The sequence below is a fragment of the Juglans regia genome, chromosome 4 (assembly GCF_001411555.2).
Source record: "Juglans regia cultivar Chandler chromosome 4, Walnut 2.0, whole genome shotgun sequence".
Lineage (NCBI taxonomy): Eukaryota > Viridiplantae > Streptophyta > Magnoliopsida > Fagales > Juglandaceae > Juglans > Juglans regia.
Window position 1 is genome coordinate 1,035,004 of NC_049904.1, and position 22,276 is coordinate 1,057,279.

At 35.1% G+C, this 22,276-nt stretch overlaps 2 protein-coding genes across 2 annotated transcripts; both read right to left on the bottom strand.

The window, feature by feature from the left end:
- Nucleotides 1-344: 344 nt before the first annotated feature.
- On the bottom strand, nucleotides 345-1,644 carry LOC109018927 (protein LURP-one-related 10-like). Its single transcript, XM_019001122.2, has 3 exons — nucleotides 1,208-1,644; nucleotides 842-1,081; nucleotides 345-674 (listed from the first exon to the last, which is right to left on the bottom strand). The coding sequence occupies exons 1-3, from the start codon at nucleotides 1,475-1,477 to the stop codon at nucleotides 537-539; spliced, it is 648 nt and encodes a 215-aa protein (XP_018856667.1). The 5' UTR covers nucleotides 1,478-1,644; the 3' UTR covers nucleotides 345-536.
- A 12,827-nt stretch (nucleotides 1,645-14,471) lies between these two features.
- Nucleotides 14,472-15,759, bottom strand: LOC109018928 (protein LURP-one-related 10-like). The gene is made up of 3 exons (XM_019001123.2): nucleotides 15,407-15,759; nucleotides 15,029-15,256; nucleotides 14,472-14,867 (listed from the first exon to the last, which is right to left on the bottom strand). The coding sequence occupies exons 1-3, from the start codon at nucleotides 15,668-15,670 to the stop codon at nucleotides 14,724-14,726; spliced, it is 636 nt and encodes a 211-aa protein (XP_018856668.1). The 5' UTR covers nucleotides 15,671-15,759; the 3' UTR covers nucleotides 14,472-14,723.
- Nucleotides 15,760-22,276: the final 6,517 nt, after the last annotated feature.

Sequence of the window (22,276 nt, forward strand, 5' to 3'; positions counted from 1 at the left end):
ATGGCCATGATTTATTAATTAGTTAGCCAATTATGATATTAGGGGATTAATATCTGATCATAAACTTAACTAACTCCGTCCTTGAGTCGACACCTACATCTTTTTAGTATGTTTTGTGTAATTCGACCATTAATATTAATTTAAGACTGCTTATAAACGTCCTAGTTTTCTATCTGTCAAGTACTTAGGTACATAATTTTGCAGTAAAAATTTGATATTTATTATATGTTAGGCATCTTACCTTGTTATGTTATCGGGATGGTTGGATCTTGGTATTCGGTAGGAGTAGCTTTTCTCTTAACTTTAATATTGACATAGGTTAAAAAGCTGTTTGCACATTCAACTAACAAGTACAAACTAGATCATTTATTTATGTAAAAAATCTGTCTATCCATCATTACACAGCTAATCATGTATATTTAAACGCACTTGCATTAATATTTAATTTCCTCCAAGTACCTGTCGGTATAACTCCAGCCATGGTAGTTTCAAAAAAATATAAAAAATAAAAACTCCAGCCATGGTCATGCCAGAAATCATGATGGTCTGTTCATGTCGTCTAGAATCACAATAAGCGCGACTATGAATGCATGATCGACGTTAGGATGAACAGTTACCGAGTACTTCTCTTTTCCGGTCAGAACACAGCATCGAGGGGTGTTCTCCTTATGCATCTGCGTTTTAATTTCCCCCGATAATCAATTCAATTAGTTTAATTATATAAGTTCTTAAACTTTCAAAATTTAATTAATTTTACGAAATTAAGAACCACATAATATAAACAACTTCACATGTCCTATATATTCATTTGAAAACAAGCTATAAGCGAAAACCAGCTTACCTGGGCAACTATATTGGTATGATCTCCGGTATAAACGACGCAAGACTTTTCAGCCCTACTCCCTTGAACCATGAAGTCGCATACCTCTTCTTTTGTGTTATTTGCCAAGAACACATGTACCTTGGCCTTCCGTTGAAACATTGAAACTGATCCCTTATTAACAGTAAAAATCAGATCCCTGGGCTCTTTGCTTTTGCCCCTGTACACATTCCATCTTTGTTGTGAAGTCATGATCATTCTCTACATAAGCAAATATCATCGTCAATCGCAATTTCCAGAAAATATATAATTATACGATCGAACATGGGGAAAAAGATGTTACATATATTTTTGATGAAATATATATTATCAGCCAAATTAATTAACCTTCTGTCGAAGAGTGACAATAGGCTTTCCAGCAGCATCAAGCAGAACACGCTGATCAAGATCAAGGGTCCTTAAATTTCTTTTCCCTGTGAAAATGACGGTGTTCTTGGATTCGTTGGTGGCTGTGACAACAAAGTTACCAGGGGACATGAACTTGTCTTCTCTGACAACCGAAAGATCAACGGGGTAAGGTTCACAGTACTGAGTGCCGATGATGGGAAGAGGGTTGGCAAACTGTGCGGCTGCTGGAGCTGGAATTGGCTGAGCCATGATATTGATGATGATGATGAGGATGAGGATCGGGACGGAGCACTGGATCAGAAGAAGACTCGATCGCTTATGTTACTTGGGGCGCTTTGGTGATGTGGGGAGTGTTTTGTGAGCGGCTTTCCTGTTAAATTGCGAGGAAGAGCCTGTCAAGTGTCAACCAGAATGCCTTGTACATCATGGGACTTTTATGCCAAAAAAATCCAAAGAATGATAGCTATCATGATGCCGTGTTGTCCAATTCTTGCTTTCACTTGGTCGCGGTTTTGGGCCTGAAATATACACCACATGTGGTTTTGCCAGAGTATTTTGAAAGAACACGTCATTAAGTTTGGATAGTGCCGTGTTGTCCAATTCTTGCTTTCACTTGGTCGCGTTTTTAGCCCTGAAAGAACACGTAGTTTGAATAGTAGAGTGGTCTTAGATATTTTATGAATAAATATAAAAAATTAATGATAAAATAGTGAATAATAATAAATGGTAGGTAAGAAATAATAAGAAAATAATTAATAGTAGTGAAGTATTATTTTGAGAATATTCCACTACAATAATAAAATAATTATAGTTTATTATTTTATCATTAATTTTTATATACTTTTTACTATCTTTTACTATTATTTACTATTATTCAATATTTATCATTATTTGTTATTATTATTTATAAAATATCTGAAATCACATCTTTACCCAAACACAACCTTAAAGGTGGCTCTTTGCTTTCGCCCCTGTACACATTCCATCTTTGTTGTGAAGTCATGATCATTCTCTACGCAAGCAAACATCATCGTCAGTTGCAATTTCCAGAGAATATATTTATACGATCGAACTTGGGGAAAAAGATGTTACGTATATTTTTGATGAAATATATATTATCAGCCAAATTAATTAACCTTCTGTCGAAGAGTGACAATAGGCTTTCCAGCAGCATCAAGCAGAACACGCTGATCAAGATCAAGGGTCATTAAATTTCTTTTCGCTGTGAAAATGACGGTGATCTTGGATTCGTTGGTGGCTGTGACAACAAAGTTACCAGGGGACATGAACTTGTCTTTTCTGACAACCGAAAGATCAACGGGGTAAGGTTCACAGTACTGAGTGCCGATGATGGGAAGAGGGTTGGTAAACTGTGCGGCTGTAACGCCCCAACTCCGAGGATCCGGAGAGTTAACTCATGTCACTTAAAAATTATTTTTCTTTCACATAGTTCATACTCTAATTTTTCTCTATCGCACACAATACTCATATATTTACATCAATTACTCCAGAATAACTATTCTAAGACAATATAAAGTCTTAATTATAAACATCAATCTCCCAACAAATAACATCATCAGAGCACAACAGGCTTACTAAATGAAAATTCTCAATACCCATATAAACCTTCTATGCTTAAACCATCATTCTTAACTCTTCTCACCCATGCTCCATATCCTTGATCCTCAACTGAAACATTTAAATCATCTGAAAAAGATGGTGGAGATAAGGGGTGAGTTATCAACAACTCAGTATGCAGAGAACATATACTAGTATGTAAATATGAGCCTTTTCAGAAAATTTAGTATGTAGAAACAAAAACATTTTATTTTTATATACAGATCTCAGAAAAACGTGTTATCAGAAAATCAGAGCGACTTTTCAATCTTTTCATACTCAAAATCAATAATTCATATTTAAGGACCCATTTCACATTTAGAAACGCTTTGGCATAACATAACTGAACATCTTCATCTTATCATATCATATCATATACCATGTTTAACCCCCGTAGTAGGGTTGTGCTATCCCCGATGGCCAAACCAGGCAGTATCATGTGGTGAACTTCCCTTTTTTCAATCTCGGAGCCTCGAGTGTGCACACAGGAAAGAACACGTAAAAAGACCACTTTGTTTCCAAAGTGGGTGCACTCATATCATATCATGGTGGTACCAACCATATCACGTGAACAGTATCTTCATATCAGAATCATATTCAGAACAGATAAGTATGCCAAAGTTTTATCATATCCATATCATATCAAAACACGTGCGAAATATATTCATATCATTTCTATTTGATCAAAAACAGATCCAAATAATTTCATATCACATGCATAAAAATTTCAATGATATCATATTCGCTCTTTTGCATATTTTAGAAACATGTCAAATATTGCTCATGTCTACACATTTCATGTCAAAAATATTTCTTTTCTCTTTCATACATATCTCATGAGGGAATGCAAAACATATAATGAGGTTGTTTTTCACTTTTTCTTTTTAAAACAACGTGCACATTTTTACAAACCAACCTCAGTTCATTTTTTTTTATGCAAATCTAGCATAAGAACCCCACTTACCTGGACGACTTAACTTTTTCAAAAATTTCCTAAAAAATGTCGAGCCGACTATAGATCGTCACCTATAAAAATAATGACGTAATTTTCGTAAGTTTCCAATCAATCACGTATTTCGATATTTAAGCCTAAACTTCAAAAATAACCTATTTTAATTCCTCAAAACTTAAAACCCTCGTAATTCCAAAAATATGTCATCACTTTCTAAAATCATCAAAATCCGCCACAACCCACGTCATATACAAAACACCAATATTTAAACCCGAACAGCCAACAAATCTCATGGTCTAAACCAATCATACTAACAACTCCATCACCCAATCCAATCAACCCCGTTACTCCTCGGACTCAATCCGACACAACCAACCAATTTGCAGTAAATATGAGTTAGTGCGAAAATACATTTAAATTTCAAAAGTTCTTTGAGAAAATACTTACAATGTTATAATATAATTTTGAAATATCACGGGGGTGCTAGAAGTGGCGGCATAGCAACAGAACAGTGCCAAATGCACTGTGGCTGTGAGTCTCAAAAATTCACTTTTGAACGGGTACAAACGAAGACCTGAGATTGATAGGGAAGGGCTTAGGGATGTCGGTGAAGCCAATGGTGGTGGTTGTTGGCCGTGGGTGGCGGCGTAAATGGTGGTTGAAGGCCAAAATGCTCAAATCGGAGATGGAGATAGATGGGCTTCACCGGTAGCAGATCGGAACCAAGGATGGGTGTATTAGATAGCTGGAAGGTCGAGGATGGTGTGGTGAAAAGGTGGTAGCCATCGGTGGTGCGACGACGGCGCGCGAGCACCAAAAGTCGTGCCGCTTGAAGCCACGCGTGGGGGAGTTTCGTGGCGCCGAAGGGGCTGAAAACACATGGCTGGGATCGTTGGCCGGAGGGGAAGAGGTTGGGAGAGGCGGTGTTGCCGGACGGAGGCGCACGGCGGCGGGCTAGAGGACGATGCACAGACGCGGGGGAGAGAAGCAGCGGAGAGAAGAAAAAAAGAAGAAAAGGAAAGAGGAAAAAAGAGAAGAGGGAAAAAGAAAAAGAAAATGTAGGGAAAGAAATGAGATCCAATCCTCACATCTTGGGTCACAAAAATGATCCAATGGAAACGATTTTAAAACTGCAAGTGAAATAAAATAATTCAAACACAGTGATTAAATTGAAAATAAATAATTAAACCCAACAATAAGTTAATTTAATTTGAGAAGAAATTTAAACTCATAACAATAATTAATTTAAAGAAAGTATTTCAAAATAATTTTCGTAAACTAAAAATCATAAAAATAGCCTAATTAAAAATTCAATAATTTTAAAATAAGAGAATAAATTCTAAATTAATAAAAATAATTCTTTCATTAAACTACACTAAAATATAGGGTATTACAGCCGCAGTTGGAGCTGGAGCTGGAGCTCGAATTGGCTGAGCCATGATATTGATGATGATGATGAGGATCGGGACGGAGCACTGGATCAGAAGAAGACTCGCTTATGTTGCTTGGGGCGCTTTGGTGATGTGGGGAGTGTTTTGTGAGCGGCTTTCCTGTTAAATTGCGAGGAAGGGCCTGTCAACCAGAATGCCTTGTACATCATGGGACTTTTATGCCAAAAATATCCAAAGAATGATAGCTGTCATGATGCCGTGTTGTCGAATTCTTGCTTTCACCTGGTCGTGGATTTGGGCCTGAAATATACACCGCATGTAGTTTTTTGCCAGAGTATTTTGAAAGAACACGTAGTTTGGATAGTGAAGTGATGTTAAATATTTTATAAATAGTAATAAAAAATTAATAATAGGATAATGAATAATAATAAAAGGTATGTAAGAAATAATAAGAAAATAATTAATAGTAGTGGAGTATTATTTTGAGAATATTCCACTACAATAATAAAATAACTGTAGTTTATTATTTTATTATTATTTTTTATTTACTTTTTACTATTTTTTACTATTCAATATTTACAATTATTTATTATTATTATCCACAGAATAACAGAAATCACGTCATTACCCAAATACAATCTTAAAGGTGGCTTACTTCTCAGACCCTTTAAAATGTGTTATATGTGGACTGTTCGTGATCATAAATCAACTCCCTTCTCTCTAAACTTTCTCAAAAACCAGATTCGGCTAGAGGGGGTGGGAGTTTCGGCTCCCTCCCCTTCCCTTCTCCTCTGTCTGATTTTTCTTCCAATGTAGTGTTTGGTTTTATTTTTGTGTTTTTTTAGACCAAATAAGGGAGAATCACCGATCTAGGACCTTTTGACGACCAAAAGCCAAGACGTGCCCTACCTTGGTGTTACCAAGCCGTTGATCTTTAAGACCACTGAACGCAGCACCAAATGGAGTGGCATGTAGCCCGCACATGCGGGTTGAAGCTTTGGAGTTGCCGACGCATGGCTCTCATGCGCCATCGAGGAACTTTCTACCGACGCAATGCTCGGCGTTTTTGGGGCTTGTGACTCCGGGACTTCCAAGATCGGCCATCGGCTTTCCTTCCAGAGTGGCCCATGCAGGACACGCGCCACTGCAGCCTCTTTGTGTTTTGTTTCTCCATTTTTTGCAGTGTTTTCTTAATTTTTTCCATTGTAATTTTTCTGAGGTATTGTCTTTACTTTTCAATAAAAGAAAAATAAAAAACATCTTCCCATCGGACTAAGGTCCGAAAAGGGGGGTCGCCCCCTCCGCTTAGTCGGTGCTTTGGTGGGGTTTGGTGAACCTTACTCTACTTAGTCGAGGTAGGGGTTTTGTTACCTCTATCGTAGAGAGAGTTGTGCCATTTCTTAGACCTAGGTCTTTAGAAATTTGCCGTCTGGACTAGACCATATCAGTCACGAATGTGTTCTAGGAAAGTATTAAGGTTTATAATTGGCTTGTTTTCAAGTCAACTTTGTATTGTCAAGGAAGATTATTTTATTTTGTAAAAATGCCTTTTACAAATGCTTTACCTCTATGGGCTCTAATTTTAGAGTTTTTAAAGTTATTAAAGTTAGAGGTAAAGCTATTAAAGTTTTTTTTTTTTTTTTTTGTAAAAAAAAACTACGTAAAAAGTATTATTTTATTTTGTAACATCTCATCCCTATACAAGTAGATTTTATTTTGTATAATTAAAAAGTATATTACAAAGTAAAAAAGTTATATACAAGAATTCTTGTTTGACCTCAAGTATTATATACTCTGTGGGCTCTAATTTTAGACTACAAATGCTTTACCTCTAGTTATTATTGTAGCTTGAGATTTAACCGAGCACTGTTGCTATAGTTGATTGTGTTCCATCCATTTTCCATGACATCTATAATGTATATAATATCCAAAGTACTCTTCCCTCAAAGAAAAAAAATTTTCAAACTAGTCACTTCAAAAGTGATACAATTTAACGATAATGTTGAATCCACCGATAAAATGTCTCGAGGATGGTCACTGATTTTTTTTTTTGTTTAATGAGTAAGAAAATATTTTTTAATGATGTTGTGATTTTTTCAATATTTAAGAGTATTAAAAAATGTATGAAAAAAATGATAAAAATAAACCATTTAGCCTTATCGGTGACATCTTATAGGGTATAGCACGACTCATGACTTCAATATGTTAAATAGTTAATCTTCTTTTAGGTATCTATATATATATATATTTATTTATTTATTTAAGAGTTTTTTTTTTATAAAGAGGAATGTGCCTCAATTTTAATGATAAACCCTCACTTGTAACGGAAGAAAACCGTAGTTACCTCAAGACACCTGGGGGCTACAATAATATGATAAAAAAAAGGTCAAACCCAGATATCAAAATGACTAAGACATCCTAACAACACAACAAAATCCTCGTAAAAAATACAAGAGTCTAAAAAAATGGTAAGAATCTTCAATCCTAGACAAACAATTAAACCTACAAAACAAACACTCACAAGTAATAGAGTGGAACAATTGAAGCAGAAAAAGGAAACTTACCAGGAAAACCTTAGGTGATCCGAAAATAAGGAAGACCAATTCTGTCCAGATGAAGAAGACCTCTGAGAGTAATAGGCAGCAAATGATCTCCAGACCAATCGATATTAGAGCCACTAGCTCCCCACTTGACAAGAAGGTCAACCACAACATTACGCTCTTGGAAAACATGTTTCATTCTGTATTCCATGCAATTCAAATACACATGTAATTCATCACAAAAAACCCTATTGATAGCAAATATTACATTCACCCTTGATGATCCGATTCACAAGAATTTGAGAGTCAGTCTCAATCTCAACCCGAGTAAAACCCTATTGATAGCAACGACAGACATCTTCCAACGAACTTTTCATTTTAGTAAAGTTATTAGAACCCGGATCCAAAACCATAGAATAAACCACAAGAAGCTGACCGCCACCATCATGGATGACACCCCTGCTCTTGCTGGACTCGGATTACCAAAACTACTGTCATTCGTATTAAGTTTAACCCAATCCTAAGGGGATCGAGTCCACTTGACCACATGAACCTTCTTAGGCTTAGGTTCAAGAAAAGGAATATCCAATCTTCTTCAAATAACAACATCCTTAGAAGAAATGGTATAAACTTTCATGATCAAATCCATATCGCGGCGAAGCCATAATTTAATAACATGCCAAACTGACTCCATTGTTTCCCCCTTATCTTCATACCGAGCCTTGCAATGCCTGTTCCAAAGTGGATGACACCCCCTGTACCTGCTGGACCCGGATTACCAAAACTACTTTCATTTGTATTAAGCTTAACCCAATCCTTAGGGGGCTGAGTTCACCTAATCACACGAACCTTCTTAGGCCTAGGTTCGAGAAAAGGAATATCCAATCTTCTTCAAATAACAACATCCTTGGAAGAAATCGCATAAACTTTCATGATCAAATCCATAATGCGAATGTTCGAGAAAGCTCTGTCCGCGATAACTTATATGTACAAAACCGTTCGAACGTTATATTTAACCATTCGAACGGTTTATGACTATTCAAACATTAGTATTTACCGTTTGAAAGGTATTTGTTTCAAATTTAGTAAAAATATATATTATAGTATATTATATTATATATATATATAAATATTATGATAGTATAATATTTTAAATGAAAACATAATAACTTATATATATATATATATTTTATTATAGTATAATAGTAATATATTATAATACTTTACTATGAAAGTATTATATAAGATAGTGTGTGTATATATATATATATATATATATTTATATGATAGTATATAGTACTATATATGTGAGTTTATACTTAACTAATATATATCATACTATATATTTCATTATACTTTACTATATATTTATATATGATACTATACAACACAGAGTATAGATTATTAATATATATGAATCATGATCTTATAAATTTCTCTATACTTTACTATATGATCTTAGTATATTTGAGGCTATATATATGTGAGTATATATTACTAATATATATGATCTTATATTTTATTTTATTTTTTATTTTTTTGATAAAACGGATCATAACCCTTCATTAAGAGAGGACTTACAAAGTTGACTTGAAAAACAAGCCAATTAAAATCGTTAGTAGCTTCCCAATGTACTTTTGTGACTGACATGGTCTAGTTTAGACGGTCAATCTCTAAAGACTTAGGTTTTAGAGAGATACCACCTCTGTCCACGACAGAGGTTACAAAGCCTCCTACCCCAACTAAGCAGGGTAGGGTTCACCAAACCCCGTCAAAGCGGAGGGGGGGGGGACCACTACTCCATTCGGACCTAAGTCCGAAGGCACTACTTTTTTTGGATTTTTATTTTTCTAGAAACAACATTACACAAAAGAAATTACAAACAAAAAACATTGCATAAAAATGGAAAAGCAGTGCACAGAGGCTGTTGTGGTGCGTGCAGTACACGCACCACTCTGGGAAGAGAAACGACAGTCGATCTTGGAGATCCCGAACTCACAGACGCTAGAAACACCGTGCGTGGCATTGGCAAAGGGCTCCCCAGTGATGCGTGAAAGTCACGTGCCGAACGACGCCGGAACTTCGTTTGGTGCGGGCTACTCGCCGCTCCGTTTGGTGCCGCATTCGGTGGTCTTGAAGATCGGTGGTTGGGCAACACCATGGCGGGGCGCGTGCTAGCCTATGGGTAGTGGGAAGATCCAGATCTGCGATTCTCCCTTATTTCGCCTGAAAACACACCAAACAAAACACAACACAGAAGAGAGGGAGGGAGGGAGGGGGAGGGAGCCAAAGCTCCCACCCACTCTAGCCAGATCTGTGGAGAAGTTTTAGAGAGAAGGGAGAACCGAAGAAGACTCTCCCTTAAACTTTGCGTATATATTTTTCTTTATACTTTAGTATAGTATAATATATATGATACTATATATATCATATATAGTATATACAACCAATATATATGATAGTATATCTTACTATATATATGATAGTATATATTACTAATACATATGATCTTATAGTTTTCTTTAATATGTATAATGATGAAAATAAATCTATTTAAACATTAAGGTGATGTGCTCAAATGGTATCTGTCAATCGTTTGAAGGCTATTATTGCATTTGAACTTATGAAAAAACCATTCGAAAGGTTTATTGCAGTGGTGAAAAAATATCTCGTCCATTAATGACTCCTGGAGTTCTATTCGAATGTCCTTTGTAATAGTTTGAACGGTTTATTGCATTGGTGCCGAAATTTCCCGCCAATTAATGGCTCCTAGATTACCATTCGAATGTCCTTTGTTATCGTTTGAACAGTTTATTGCAGTGGCAAATATCTCATCAATTAATGACACTTGGATTACTGTTTAAATGTTTTTTGTTATCGTTCGAACAGTTTATTGCAATGGTGGGAAAATATCCCACCAATTAATGACTCATGAATTATCGTTCGAATGTTTTTTGTTATCGTTCGAACGCTTTGGTGAAAATTTTTGCAGACTGGAAAATTGGCATGCTGAAAATTTTCCATGTTCAACTGCTAATTATTTCCGTTTGAACTGTAAGTGAGAACTTAAAACATTTCCGCAAGCCGTTAGTCCCTCATTTTCCTTTCCTCTTTTCCTCTATTCTTCGTTTTCTCTAAAAATTCTTCCTTTTTCTTTACACAATCCTTCATTCTATCATCTTACAAAGAGGATTGCACACTTATTTTACTTGAAGGTATGGCTTTCTTGTTCATTTTATTTACAAATCTATTATTGATTATATTATATATATATATATATATATTATGTAGGTGCTTATTAGATTAAATTCAAATTATATTTATTAGAGCGTTGCTATTCGAAGTATATATGTTGTATGTTTGTAGTGTTTTCTGAATATGAGTTTGTGATGTTTTGTGAGATTGTGATTCTTCTGAACTGATTGGTGTTTGGATTCTGGGTTGAGATTGTTCGAACCTTATAATGTTCTGTTCAAACGGATAAACATGTTCAAACAGTCATTTAAGTGTTCGAATGGTTGTGCTCATGAGTTGTAATATAAATAACTTAAAAATAATAAACATAAGAATTATTAATACTTAAACTCATATTAATGCTTAAAAAATAATAGGTGTAAAAACTATCTTACAACTAACTTAAAAAATAATAAAATTAAATTATAAATAACTTAAAAATAATGAACATAAGAATTATTAATAAACATAATACCAGCATCCTTTTCAGGATGTCCAATTTGAAGATTGGCAAAAAATTTACGACATGTTTAAAGATCTATCATATAAGGTAAATTAAACGAATTATTTATGTGTCATATTTGTAATTTTTACTTAATAATTTTTACAACTTCTATGCAGGAGCGAAGTTCTATAAACAAAACAAATAGATCGAAGTTGAAAATTCATCATCATGCAGGCTCAAGATCTTTCCATTGCCTCTCTTAGAAATTGGTAGTGTACACTTTCTTTTTATTCTATATAGTTTATTTTTAATATTGAATTTATATCTTAACAATGTCTCTTGTAGAAAGAGTTAGACACCAATTATGATATGACAAAATTATATGCTGTATCAGATCAGGATTCATGAACAAGTGATGTTGAAATTTTTACACAAATTCTGGGTCAACGTTCAGGATATTTGAGGAATTTGGGTCGCTATGTAAAGCCTTTAGACTCTTCATCAACGTCAAGTACTATTGTCATTGCGTTAGAGAATGCAAATTCTATGATCGAACAATTTATTGCAAAACAGTATGAGTTAGAGACTCAATTGACGAAACAAGCAGACATGAAGATGTGCATAAAAGAGCGAGAAGATCAACAAAGAGAGATGCAACTCTAAATGCAAGAGCAACAAAGACAGATGCAGCTTCAAATACAGATGTTTATGCAACAATTTAGGTCTCAAAGCAATTGATTTTCGTTAGAAGTGTTTTGCATATTGAACAATTATATATGTACTAATAACATTATTAGTATTATTAGTATTTTATTTATTTAGTTCTAACTCATTATATTAGTTTACAACCATTCAAACCTCTCAAGTTATTGTTCGATCGGTAAAAAAGGTTGCGCTCCGTTCAAACATGTTCGAACATGCAATTCAATCTTTCCGTCTCAAACACGTTCGAACGGCTTAATTTATGTTCGATCATCAATTTGTTTGTTCAGACGTTTCTTCATGTGAATTTGGTCGAACGGACTGGTATCGATCGACCGGCCATGAAGTACCCGTTCGAATAAAAATATTGTTTGAACGTTATTTCTGTCGTTCGAACGACTTTCCGAGATGAATTTTAATTGTCCTAAAAAAAAAAAAAATTTCGTTCAAACGTGATCGAACGGTCCAGCTAAATTTCCTTCCAAAAGATATTTTTGGGACGAATTTATAATTATCGTCCCAAAATACCTTTTAGGACAGTTTTATTGGGACAACCTTGGGTTGACCATTTTTTTTGTCTCAAAAAATATTTTGAGACGAAATTCTAATTTTTTGGGACGAAACTTTTTGTCCCAAAAGATCTTATTTATTGTAGTGATATATATAGAGAGAGAGAGAGTTTTAAAGTATCTAGAAAACTGAGCTAAATTAATATACATGTGTTGGACGAATTTTTTGTTAAGTAATAATTCATAAAGTAATATCTTTTTATGCATCCAAATTAGCATATTTGCATGCTTTGGACATTACATTTGGTTACATACATCTGAACTTTGAAGCAGACCAAGTATTGAAGTGAAACGTGTTAAAGTAATTAACTTAGTGGGAGTGATAATATACAAGGATTTAAATTAATGATTAATTTTATGACTTGTCTATTCTAATTTTTGGTTAACTTTTCCTGTGTCTTGGTGACATTTTTCACCGTCATTACTACACTAGCTGGATATGGGAAGCTGGAGATGATTAAAGCTATCAATCGAGAGAGTATACCATAACTGGCAGCATGATGAACACGTGTATCCCGGAAGCCACTTGGATGCTGCTTGATAAAGGTATGGAAATTCCAGTTTTTGAATAAATTATTTTAAAAATTACACATTAATTCCGACTTGTAATAATGATCCCATCATGTTTTAGAGTACAAATATGGTTTATTAGTGCCAAATTAATTCATTTTACTTGGTGGTGGTTGCCAAATTTATAATCGTAGGACTTTGGGAATTAAGAAAAAAGGTACATTTTTACAGCTTTGAGATCAATGAAGAAGGCTGCCAGTTTTAAGATGAAGAGGAATGTATATAGCTGAGTTTTGAGATGAAGAAGGTAGCTTCCATGATGATGATCAAGAGTACTTGCAATTAACAACCGCCTGTTTACACTATATATTGGCCTGTAAATTTAACTTGATCTATTGTAGGATGTCAACTTGGACACTTTGTGGGATGAATTTCAAAGAGTACTTTTCATGAGTGAATGATGTTGGGAATATTTAAATCATCTGTATGTAAATGAACAATCCATGATATATGCTTATCAGGGAATATAAATGTTCAAATCTAGCATTTCCATCAACGTTGATGCATGTATCTTATCGGGATGGAGCACTGGATCAGAAGAAGACTCGCTTATGTTGCTTGGGGCGCTTTGGTGATGTGGGGAGCGTTTTGTGAGCGGCTTTCCTGTTAAATTGCGAGGAAGAGCCTGTCGAGTGTCAACCAGAATGCCTTGTACATCATGTGTATATAGGAATTTTATGCCAAAAAAAATCCGAAGAGTATATGATAGCTATCATGATGCCGTGTTGTCCAAATCCAAATATTCCCACATGTGGTTTTGTCAAGAGTATTTTGAATAGACTTTTTGGGTTGACTAAATCCAAAAATATAAGGAAAATTCTATACACTAAATATAATGATCATTTATTAAATGATTATTTATTATCTAATGGTAATAAATATGACATCTTACATAATGAAATGAAAGTAAGATAGTGGTATGGTGTATAACATTAGTTAAAATATAACAATTCAATTAATTTAAAAAGAATAAAATAAAATAAAATATAAATAAATAAATAAATAAATAGAAATATAATATATAGTGTGTGATCAGATGATGAGTATAGTAAAAAATAGAAAAGCTGTCAATACAATGTCCATTAATGACTGGCTTCAACATCAAGGGTTGATTTGGTTACACAAAGCCAAATTATCTCATCTCATATAATCATTACAACTTTTTCAAACTTCTACATAAAATATAATAAATAATTCAACTTTTTCAAATGTCAAAATTAAAATAATATTAAAAAATTATATTATAGCAATATTTTATTTAACTTTAAGCCAAACATCTCATATCATGTGCATAATCCCCTAATAATTCCTTCAAACTCTTGTAGTCAAGCAAACAACAACTCATCTTGTTTTAAATGCCATCAACACGAACACAGAAAGGATAAACATACAATTTTTGATACAATCATCATATTACTTAATATCCTTCTTCAACTTGACGTAGTTGAGTTCCAAACTTGGCCATGATCTGATGATCAGTCAACGCTGTTTTCGTTGTTCATGTCGTCCAGAATCACAATAAGCGCAATTATGAATGCATAATCAACGTTAGGATAAACAGTCACCGAAAAATTGTCTTTTCCGATCAGAACACTTTGAGCGGTGGTCTTCTTAGACATCTGCGTTTTAATTTCCACCGTAATCAATTCAATTAGTCTCTAATTATATAGGTTCTTAAACTTTCAAGATCTCGTTAATTTTACCAAAGAATAAAGTAATATATACTACATGTCCGATTACTTGAGAAAAAAAAACCTAAAAGCGAAAACCAACTTCTTACCCGGGCAACTATATTGGGAGAATCGCCAGCATAAACGACACAACTTCTTTCAGAATAAGTCCCTTCAACCTTGAAGTCGCATACCTCTTCCTTTGTGTTATTTGCCAAAAACACATGTAACTTGGCCTTCAATTGGATCATTGAAGATCGCTTAACAGTAAAGAGCAGATCATTGGGCTCTTTGCTTTCGCCCCTATACACATACCATCTGTCATGTGCAGACATTATCTACGCAAACAAACATCATGATCAATTGCAATTTGCAGAGAATATATAATTATATGAATATAAGAAAATATATAACAAAACCAAGACTTGGTGAAAAGGATGTTGCATATGTTTATGGTGAAATATATATTATCAACCAAATTAATTAACCTTCTCTCGAAGAGTAACAATAGGATTTCCGGCAGCATCAAGCAGAATACGCTGATCATGAAGGGACATTAATTTTCCTTTAACTTTGAAAATGACGGTGCCGTTGATGTCTGTGACAACAAAGTTACCATCGGACATGGTCATGACTTTTTTGACAACCGAAAGATCAACGGGGTAAGGTGCACAGTACTGAGTGCCGATGATGGGAAGAGGGTTTTCAAGCTTTGTGCCACTTGGAGCTGGAGCTGGAATTGGCTGAGCCATGATGATGAGAATGGGGACAGAGCACTGGAGAAGAAGACTCGCTTATGTTGCTTGAGGCTTTGGTGGTGTGGGGGAGTCTCCTGTGAGTGGCTTTCCTTTTTAAATGCGCGGAAGACCCGTGAAGTGCACTCTGATCAGTCGATGTGGGCGGGGCCACACGTATGTACCCTTTCCTTTTAGATTCCATGGGTTCGAACGCGTCAAATAGAATGACTAGCTTGTACAGCTCGAAATCTGCAGCACAAGTGGCTTTATCTCTCTCTCTCTCTCTCTCTCTCTCTCTCTCTCTCTATATATATATATATATATATGCGCGTGTGTGTGTGAGATATTTTTTATGGGTAAGGTAAGTTTGCATTGAGCCTTGATCACGTAATGCTGACGGATGCATAGAGTATATATGGTTTTTGTAGGGTTTGTATTTGGCTGATTCTTCTGGTAATGCAAGTGATGTTGGGCTGATTAAAATTATTGTTTATAGTACAGATATTATTATCAGTATTGGTCCGTTTATGTTCACAGATTAATATATGCAGCTTAATTAATTCTCATGCATGTAATTGAATATTATTTCTTGAGCGGTGCTACAGTCACCGAATAGTGCATTTCAGTTTTTCTTTTTTTTCATGTATTTTTTTAATTATCATCATAAACATTTAAAAAAAAATAAAAAATTTACAACATCATTACAAAATACTTTCTTAATCACTAAATTAAAAAAATAAAGAAAAAAAATACTCATTCGGAATACTATTTGGGACGTGAATTCAGGACCCAAAGTATTTCTGTTATTTCTTTTCTGTTTATTGAATAATTCCTTCAAACTTTCTTCCAATATCTCCATTTATATTATATATATTAGAGCAATGCTTGGTACAGTCCCCAAGTGGGGACTGTATGTGCAGGCCTAGAGTATTTTAATTTTATAATTTTGTAAAATTACAAAATTATCCTTCTTAAAATAATGTTTTTTCTCATTTAAGCATGTGCCTGCACATGCAGTCCCCACTTCAGGACTGCAAATAGAATTTCTCTATATATTATACTTTGATCTAAGAATAAAGAAAGCCGACTCTCGATCGCTGGGAGGAGAGAATTATTACGAAAATAATTGAGAATATACTAATTAATTTGGAATCATGGAGATCTAATTGGAATTAAATATTTGGATTATGTTTATCGGAAGTTGATCATATTTCTATTACAATTTTTTTTAAGATAAATAAGATCGTATAATAACAAGAAAAACTATATATACAAAAACACAGCGTAATATATGATATATATAATGACCACGTACATAACTAATAAATGAATAATTATGAAAACTTAGGCCAGGAGAATTAATTAATTAATGACCAAGTGATCAGTGAGACTATACCACGCGCCTAAATGCCGCAAATTAAGAACCGAGCAATGGGCCTTTTACTCTTAGTACAAACGATTGAAAAAAAATAAAATAAAATTATTTCGATTCAAATATCTGAACCGGTCATATTGGATCGATTTCAGTGTGTTTTTCTGAATCACTCGCAGAACTGAATTCAAGACGATTTAAAATTTCGGTTATAATATTTTGGATTGTACGTGTTGTATTTGAGCTGGGATGAGTTAATTTGAGAATAAAAACACACAAATATAAAATCATCACCCAAAATGATAAGAGAACGGAGGAAGTCGAAATAGCATACATTAAACATGCATGATATGTAAATAAAAATATGCGAAAATTTAAGGATAAAAAACACAAAAATATATGATCCATTCAAGAAACGCTGGACTGCAACAACGTCAAAATCAACCCCCATGGATTAACAATAAAAACAAAAATAGAAAACAAAAAGAAAAAGAAAAAGGGTTTGATTGATGATGATCTGATATTACCTGATGGGAATCGCATATGTCGATGCTCATAGTACCCTGAGAAGATCGCTCGCCGCCTTGTTCGCAGCCAATGTCGCCGAAGACGAAGACGAAGACATCTCTCTCCCCCCGGCCTCTTATAGTTTTTGCTACAACATCAAAATGTACAAGAGAAGCCCTTTGCCGTTTGTTGACCGAGAAAATTCAGAAGGATTAAATTAACGACTCTCCAGCAACAACAATATATATGTATCTTGTTCATGGCTGCCACTGGTCTCTCCAGCAACAACGCATTATCTTAAGTTTATTTTTGTTTATGGCACATGATAAGGTATATGATCATCGTAAATCATGAAAACAATTATATGCTTCCCATTGAAATTTTCTTTTCAGTTGATCGAATAATTTCTTCCATAAATCAAACTATTTTGTTCTACTATGATTGTAACACCCCGTATTTTAGTATATTTTTAATGAATGAATTATTTTTATTGATTCAAAAATTTATTCTCTTGTTTTAAAATTATCGGATTTTTAATTGGGTTATTTTTATGATTTTTAGTTTATGAAAATTAATTTTGAAGTGCTTTCTTATTATTAATTATTGTTATGTATTTAAATTTTTCATCTCATCTCATCTCATCTCATCTCATCTCATCATTACAACTTTCCCAACTTTCAATACAAAATAAAATAAACAATTCAACTTTTTCAAATCTCAAAACAAAAATAATATTAAAAAATATACTCTAATAATATTTTATTCAACTTTTTAACTTTAATCTCATCTCATCTCATCTCATCTCCGAAAACAAACGAGGCCTTATTGTTGGGTTTAATTATTTATTTTCATTTTAATCATTACGTTCGAATTATTTTATTTTACTTGTTGTTTTAAAATCGTTTCCGTTGGATCATTTTTGTGATCTAAGATGTAAGAATTGGACCTCATTTCTTTCCCTACATTTTTCTTTTTCCTCTTTCTTTTCTTCATTTTTCTTTTTTTTTTTCCCTTCTTTTCTTTCTTTTCTTTTCTTTTCTGGTTCTTCTTCCCGCACGACCCAGCCCCCTCCCTCTCTCTTCGTCCGATCCTTCTCCTCCCCAGCCCGCCGCCGTGCACCGACAGTGGTCGACACCGCCCGGCTCCCCAGCTTCCCCAGCCACCGGTGACACCACCCCTCCGTTTCCAGCCCCAGCTGCACCGCCGTTAGCCACCACGAGCCCATTGAGCCGCGGCACCTCTTGTGCTCGCGCGCCGCCGTCACACCACCGTTTGCCGCCATTTCTTCACCACATCATCTTCGACCTCCTAGCAACCCATTGGACCCAACTCCACCTCCGATCCATCACCGGTGAAACACATTCAACAACATTTTCGTTTTGGGTATTTTTCACTTCAAGCACCATTTGTGCCGCCACGCACGGCCAACCACTACCACCACTAGCTTCACCGACATCCCTAAGCCCTACTCTATCAATCTCTGGTCTTCGTTTGCCCCCGTTCAAAAATGAGTTTTTGAGACCCACGGCCACAGTGCATTGGCACTATTTTGTTGCTGTGTTGCCGCTTCTAGCACCTCCCTGAATTCGTTGGTTATGCCGGACTGAGCCCGAGGAGTAAGGGGGGTCGGTTGGATTGGATTATGGAGTTGTTTGAGTGATTGGTTTATGATGTGAGATTTATTGATAGTTTCGCGTTTAAATATTGGTGTTTTGAGTTTGACTTTGGTTATGGTGGATATTGATGATTTTAGAAAGTGATGATATATTTTTAGAATTATAAGGGTTTTAAGTTTTGAGGAATTAGAATAGGTTATTTTTAAAGTTTAGGCTTAAATATCGAAATACGTGATTGATTGGAAACTTACGAAAATTACGTGATTATCTTTATAGGTGGCGATTTATAGTCGACTCAACATATTTGAGGAAAATTCTGGAAAAGTTAAGTCGTCTAGGTAAGCTGGATTCCTATGCTAGATTTGCATTAAAAAAAAAGAAATGAACTGAGGTTGGTTTGTAAAAAAAATGTGCATGTTGTTTTAAAAAGAACAAGTGAAAAACAACCTCAGTATATGTTTCGCATTCCATCATGAGATAAATATGAAAGAGAAAAGAAATATTTTTGACATGAAATGTGTAGACATGAGTAATATTTGACATATTTCTGAAATATGCAAAAGAGCGAATATGATATCATTGAGATTTTTATGCATGTGATATGAAATGATATTGATCTGTTTTTTATCAAATGGAAATGATATGAATATGTTTCGCACGTGTTTTGATATAATATCGATATGATAAAACTTTGGCATACTTATCTGTTCTGAATATGGTTCTGAGATAATGATATTGGTTCACGTGATATGGTTGGTACCACCATGATATGATATGATATGAGTGCACCCACTTTGCAAACAAAGTGGTCTTTTTACGTGTTCTTTCCTGTATGCACACTCGGGGCTCCGAAATTAAAAAAGGGGAAGTTCACCACATGATACTGCCTGGTTTGGCCACCGGGGATAGCACAACCCTACCACGGGAGTTAAACATGGTATATGATATGATATAATACGATGAAGATGTTCAATTATGTTATGCCAAATCGTTTTTGAATATGAAAGGAATCCTTAAATATGAATTGTTGATTTTGAGTATGAAAAGATTGAAAAGTCGCTCTGATTTTATGATAACACATTTTTCTGAGATCTGCATATAAAAATAAAATGTTTTTATTTCTGCATACTGAACTTTCTGAAAAGGCTCATGTTTACACACTAGTATATGTTCTTTGCTTACTGAGTTGTTGATAACTCACCCTTTATCTTTACAATATTTTTTTGATGATTTGAATGTTTCAGTTGAGGATCAAGGATATGGAGCATGGGTGAGAAGAGTTAAGAATGATGGTTTAAGCATAGAAGGTTTATATGGGTATTGAGGATTTTCATTCGGTAAGCTTGTTGTGCTCTGATGATGTGATTTGTTGGGAGATTGATATTTATATTAAGATTTTTTATTGTTTTAGAATAGTTATTCTGGAGTAATTGATGTAAATATATGAGTATTTTGTGCGATAGAGAAAAATTAGAGTATGTACTATGTGAAAGGAAAATGATTTTAAGTGACATGAGTTAACTCTCCAGACCTTCGGGGACGGGACGTTACAATGATCATGAATAGACAAAGCCCACAGGAACTTACTCGCCTGGAGCAAGCGGAGGAGAAGATCAGATCAATGATATAGGCCATAATTTGACTTGTATTAATTTCTAATTAAGACTTAGGATGGAGATATATATAAATATATATATAATGATAATATAAAGATTAAATATTAATGACAGATTGAAGGTAAAATTGATGAGGAAATAGCTCCTGTTGGTACACAATAATTCTCTCTGTTGATGTTGTGTTTCGTGGACTTAGGTAATACCACTCAATCAAAACTTGTGCGATCACCTGCACAGCCAACAAAGGGAGGACGTCGGGGTCCATTGATGCTCTAATATTTAAGTCAGTATGGGGTTGAGGTTTAAGATAAAATATATTGACAATGATTGTGTTCGATTAACTTGCCTGTATATGCTGCAGGTTCTGTTTATCTATACTTACCGACCTGGTCTCCACGGTAGTGGAGTAATGCATAGCAGGAGATAATATGCTTATGATATCTACTGTTGAGCTGCCCCTATGCTGTCAGTTCACTTAGCTAGGAAGTGCTCAGGGTTACTATATGTTGCTCAGGTCTTGGGTCGCATTGAATGTGGCATGCCTTCTTATCTGCACTACATTGAATGCATCATGCTTTATTATTAATGCTAGGTGTGAACCGTCGCAAGTTTTCTCGTCTGGTATTGAGTGCTATGTTCTTTCCCTCTTAAGCCTTGCCTGCATTTACTGTCTTATTTCCATATGCGAACATGATCCGACCCGGTCTCATACCCGAGCCTTGACCCAGGTGTTATCATCTAACCCAGCCCATATTATGTACCTGGGCCTAATCCGAGACTTCTCTCCGACCTGATTCAACTCAAACCTTGTATATGGGTTGTAACCTGGGCCCTGCTTTTAGCCTAATATAAGGGATTTTCTCCCTTCACAGTACCCCGCGAATTTTTAGCACACTTGTGGACTGGAAATTATAAGAAGTTATTTTATTTTATTTTTGAAGATCTCTGACCTGGGCATGTAGAAGTTGAACCTGGGTACCTATCCGTTCACTATCGATGCAAACCGATCTTCATATCTATCGGGATGTGAACCGATCTCTGGCAGTAATGAGCATGATCAATTATTAACGCTGTCCTAATTAATTAAAGTTTTTTTCGGGTGTGTCAATGTTGTCCGGGATTGGTTCGTTCCATGCGCACGTGCGGCATGTAAACGTTATTCTGTATTCCCATAGCTGAGGCATCTCTTCAGAGTTTTTGCGACTGTTTCAAACATCTTGCCCTTCTATTTATTTCTTCCCCCTCATTCCTTCCTCTCTTTTCTCTTCGCCATTGTCATCTTGCCCTCTTCCTTTTTTCCTTTGAAGTTCTAAAAAATACTATAAGCCTTCCGTCTTCTTTCATCATGACCAAACGAGGCGAGAACGATCATCGGTTCAGTTACTTCGCTAGGAAACGGTGGACATCAGCCATGACTAGTAATGAACTTCGCACATTCTACAGACAGTTCCCTATCCCCGCAGGAACCGTTCTTGAAATACCTAGTCCTCGTGTTCCGATGGTGGATGAG

What these genes read in the sequence shown, in the direction of transcription:
- LOC109018927 (XM_019001122.2), bottom strand. Translation starts at nt 1,477, where the DNA reads ATGGCTCAGCCAATTCCAGCTCCAGCAGCCGCACAGTTTGCCAACCCT. An exon ending in TTGTCACTCTTCGACAGAAG is followed by an intron (nt 1,082 to 1,207) that starts GTTAATTAATTT and finishes TTGCTTATGTAG; the next exon opens with AGAATGATCATGACTTCACA. An exon ending in ATACCAATATAGTTGCCCAG is followed by an intron (nt 675 to 841) that starts GTAAGCTGGTTT and finishes ATTAAAACGCAG; the next exon opens with ATGCATAAGGAGAACACCCC.
- LOC109018928 (XM_019001123.2), bottom strand. Translation starts at nt 15,670, where the DNA reads ATGGCTCAGCCAATTCCAGCTCCAGCTCCAAGTGGCACAAAGCTTGAA. An exon ending in TTGTTACTCTTCGAGAGAAG is followed by an intron (nt 15,257 to 15,406) that starts GTTAATTAATTT and finishes TTGTTTGCGTAG; the next exon opens with ATAATGTCTGCACATGACAG. An exon ending in CTCCCAATATAGTTGCCCGG is followed by an intron (nt 14,868 to 15,028) that starts GTAAGAAGTTGG and finishes ATTAAAACGCAG; the next exon opens with ATGTCTAAGAAGACCACCGC.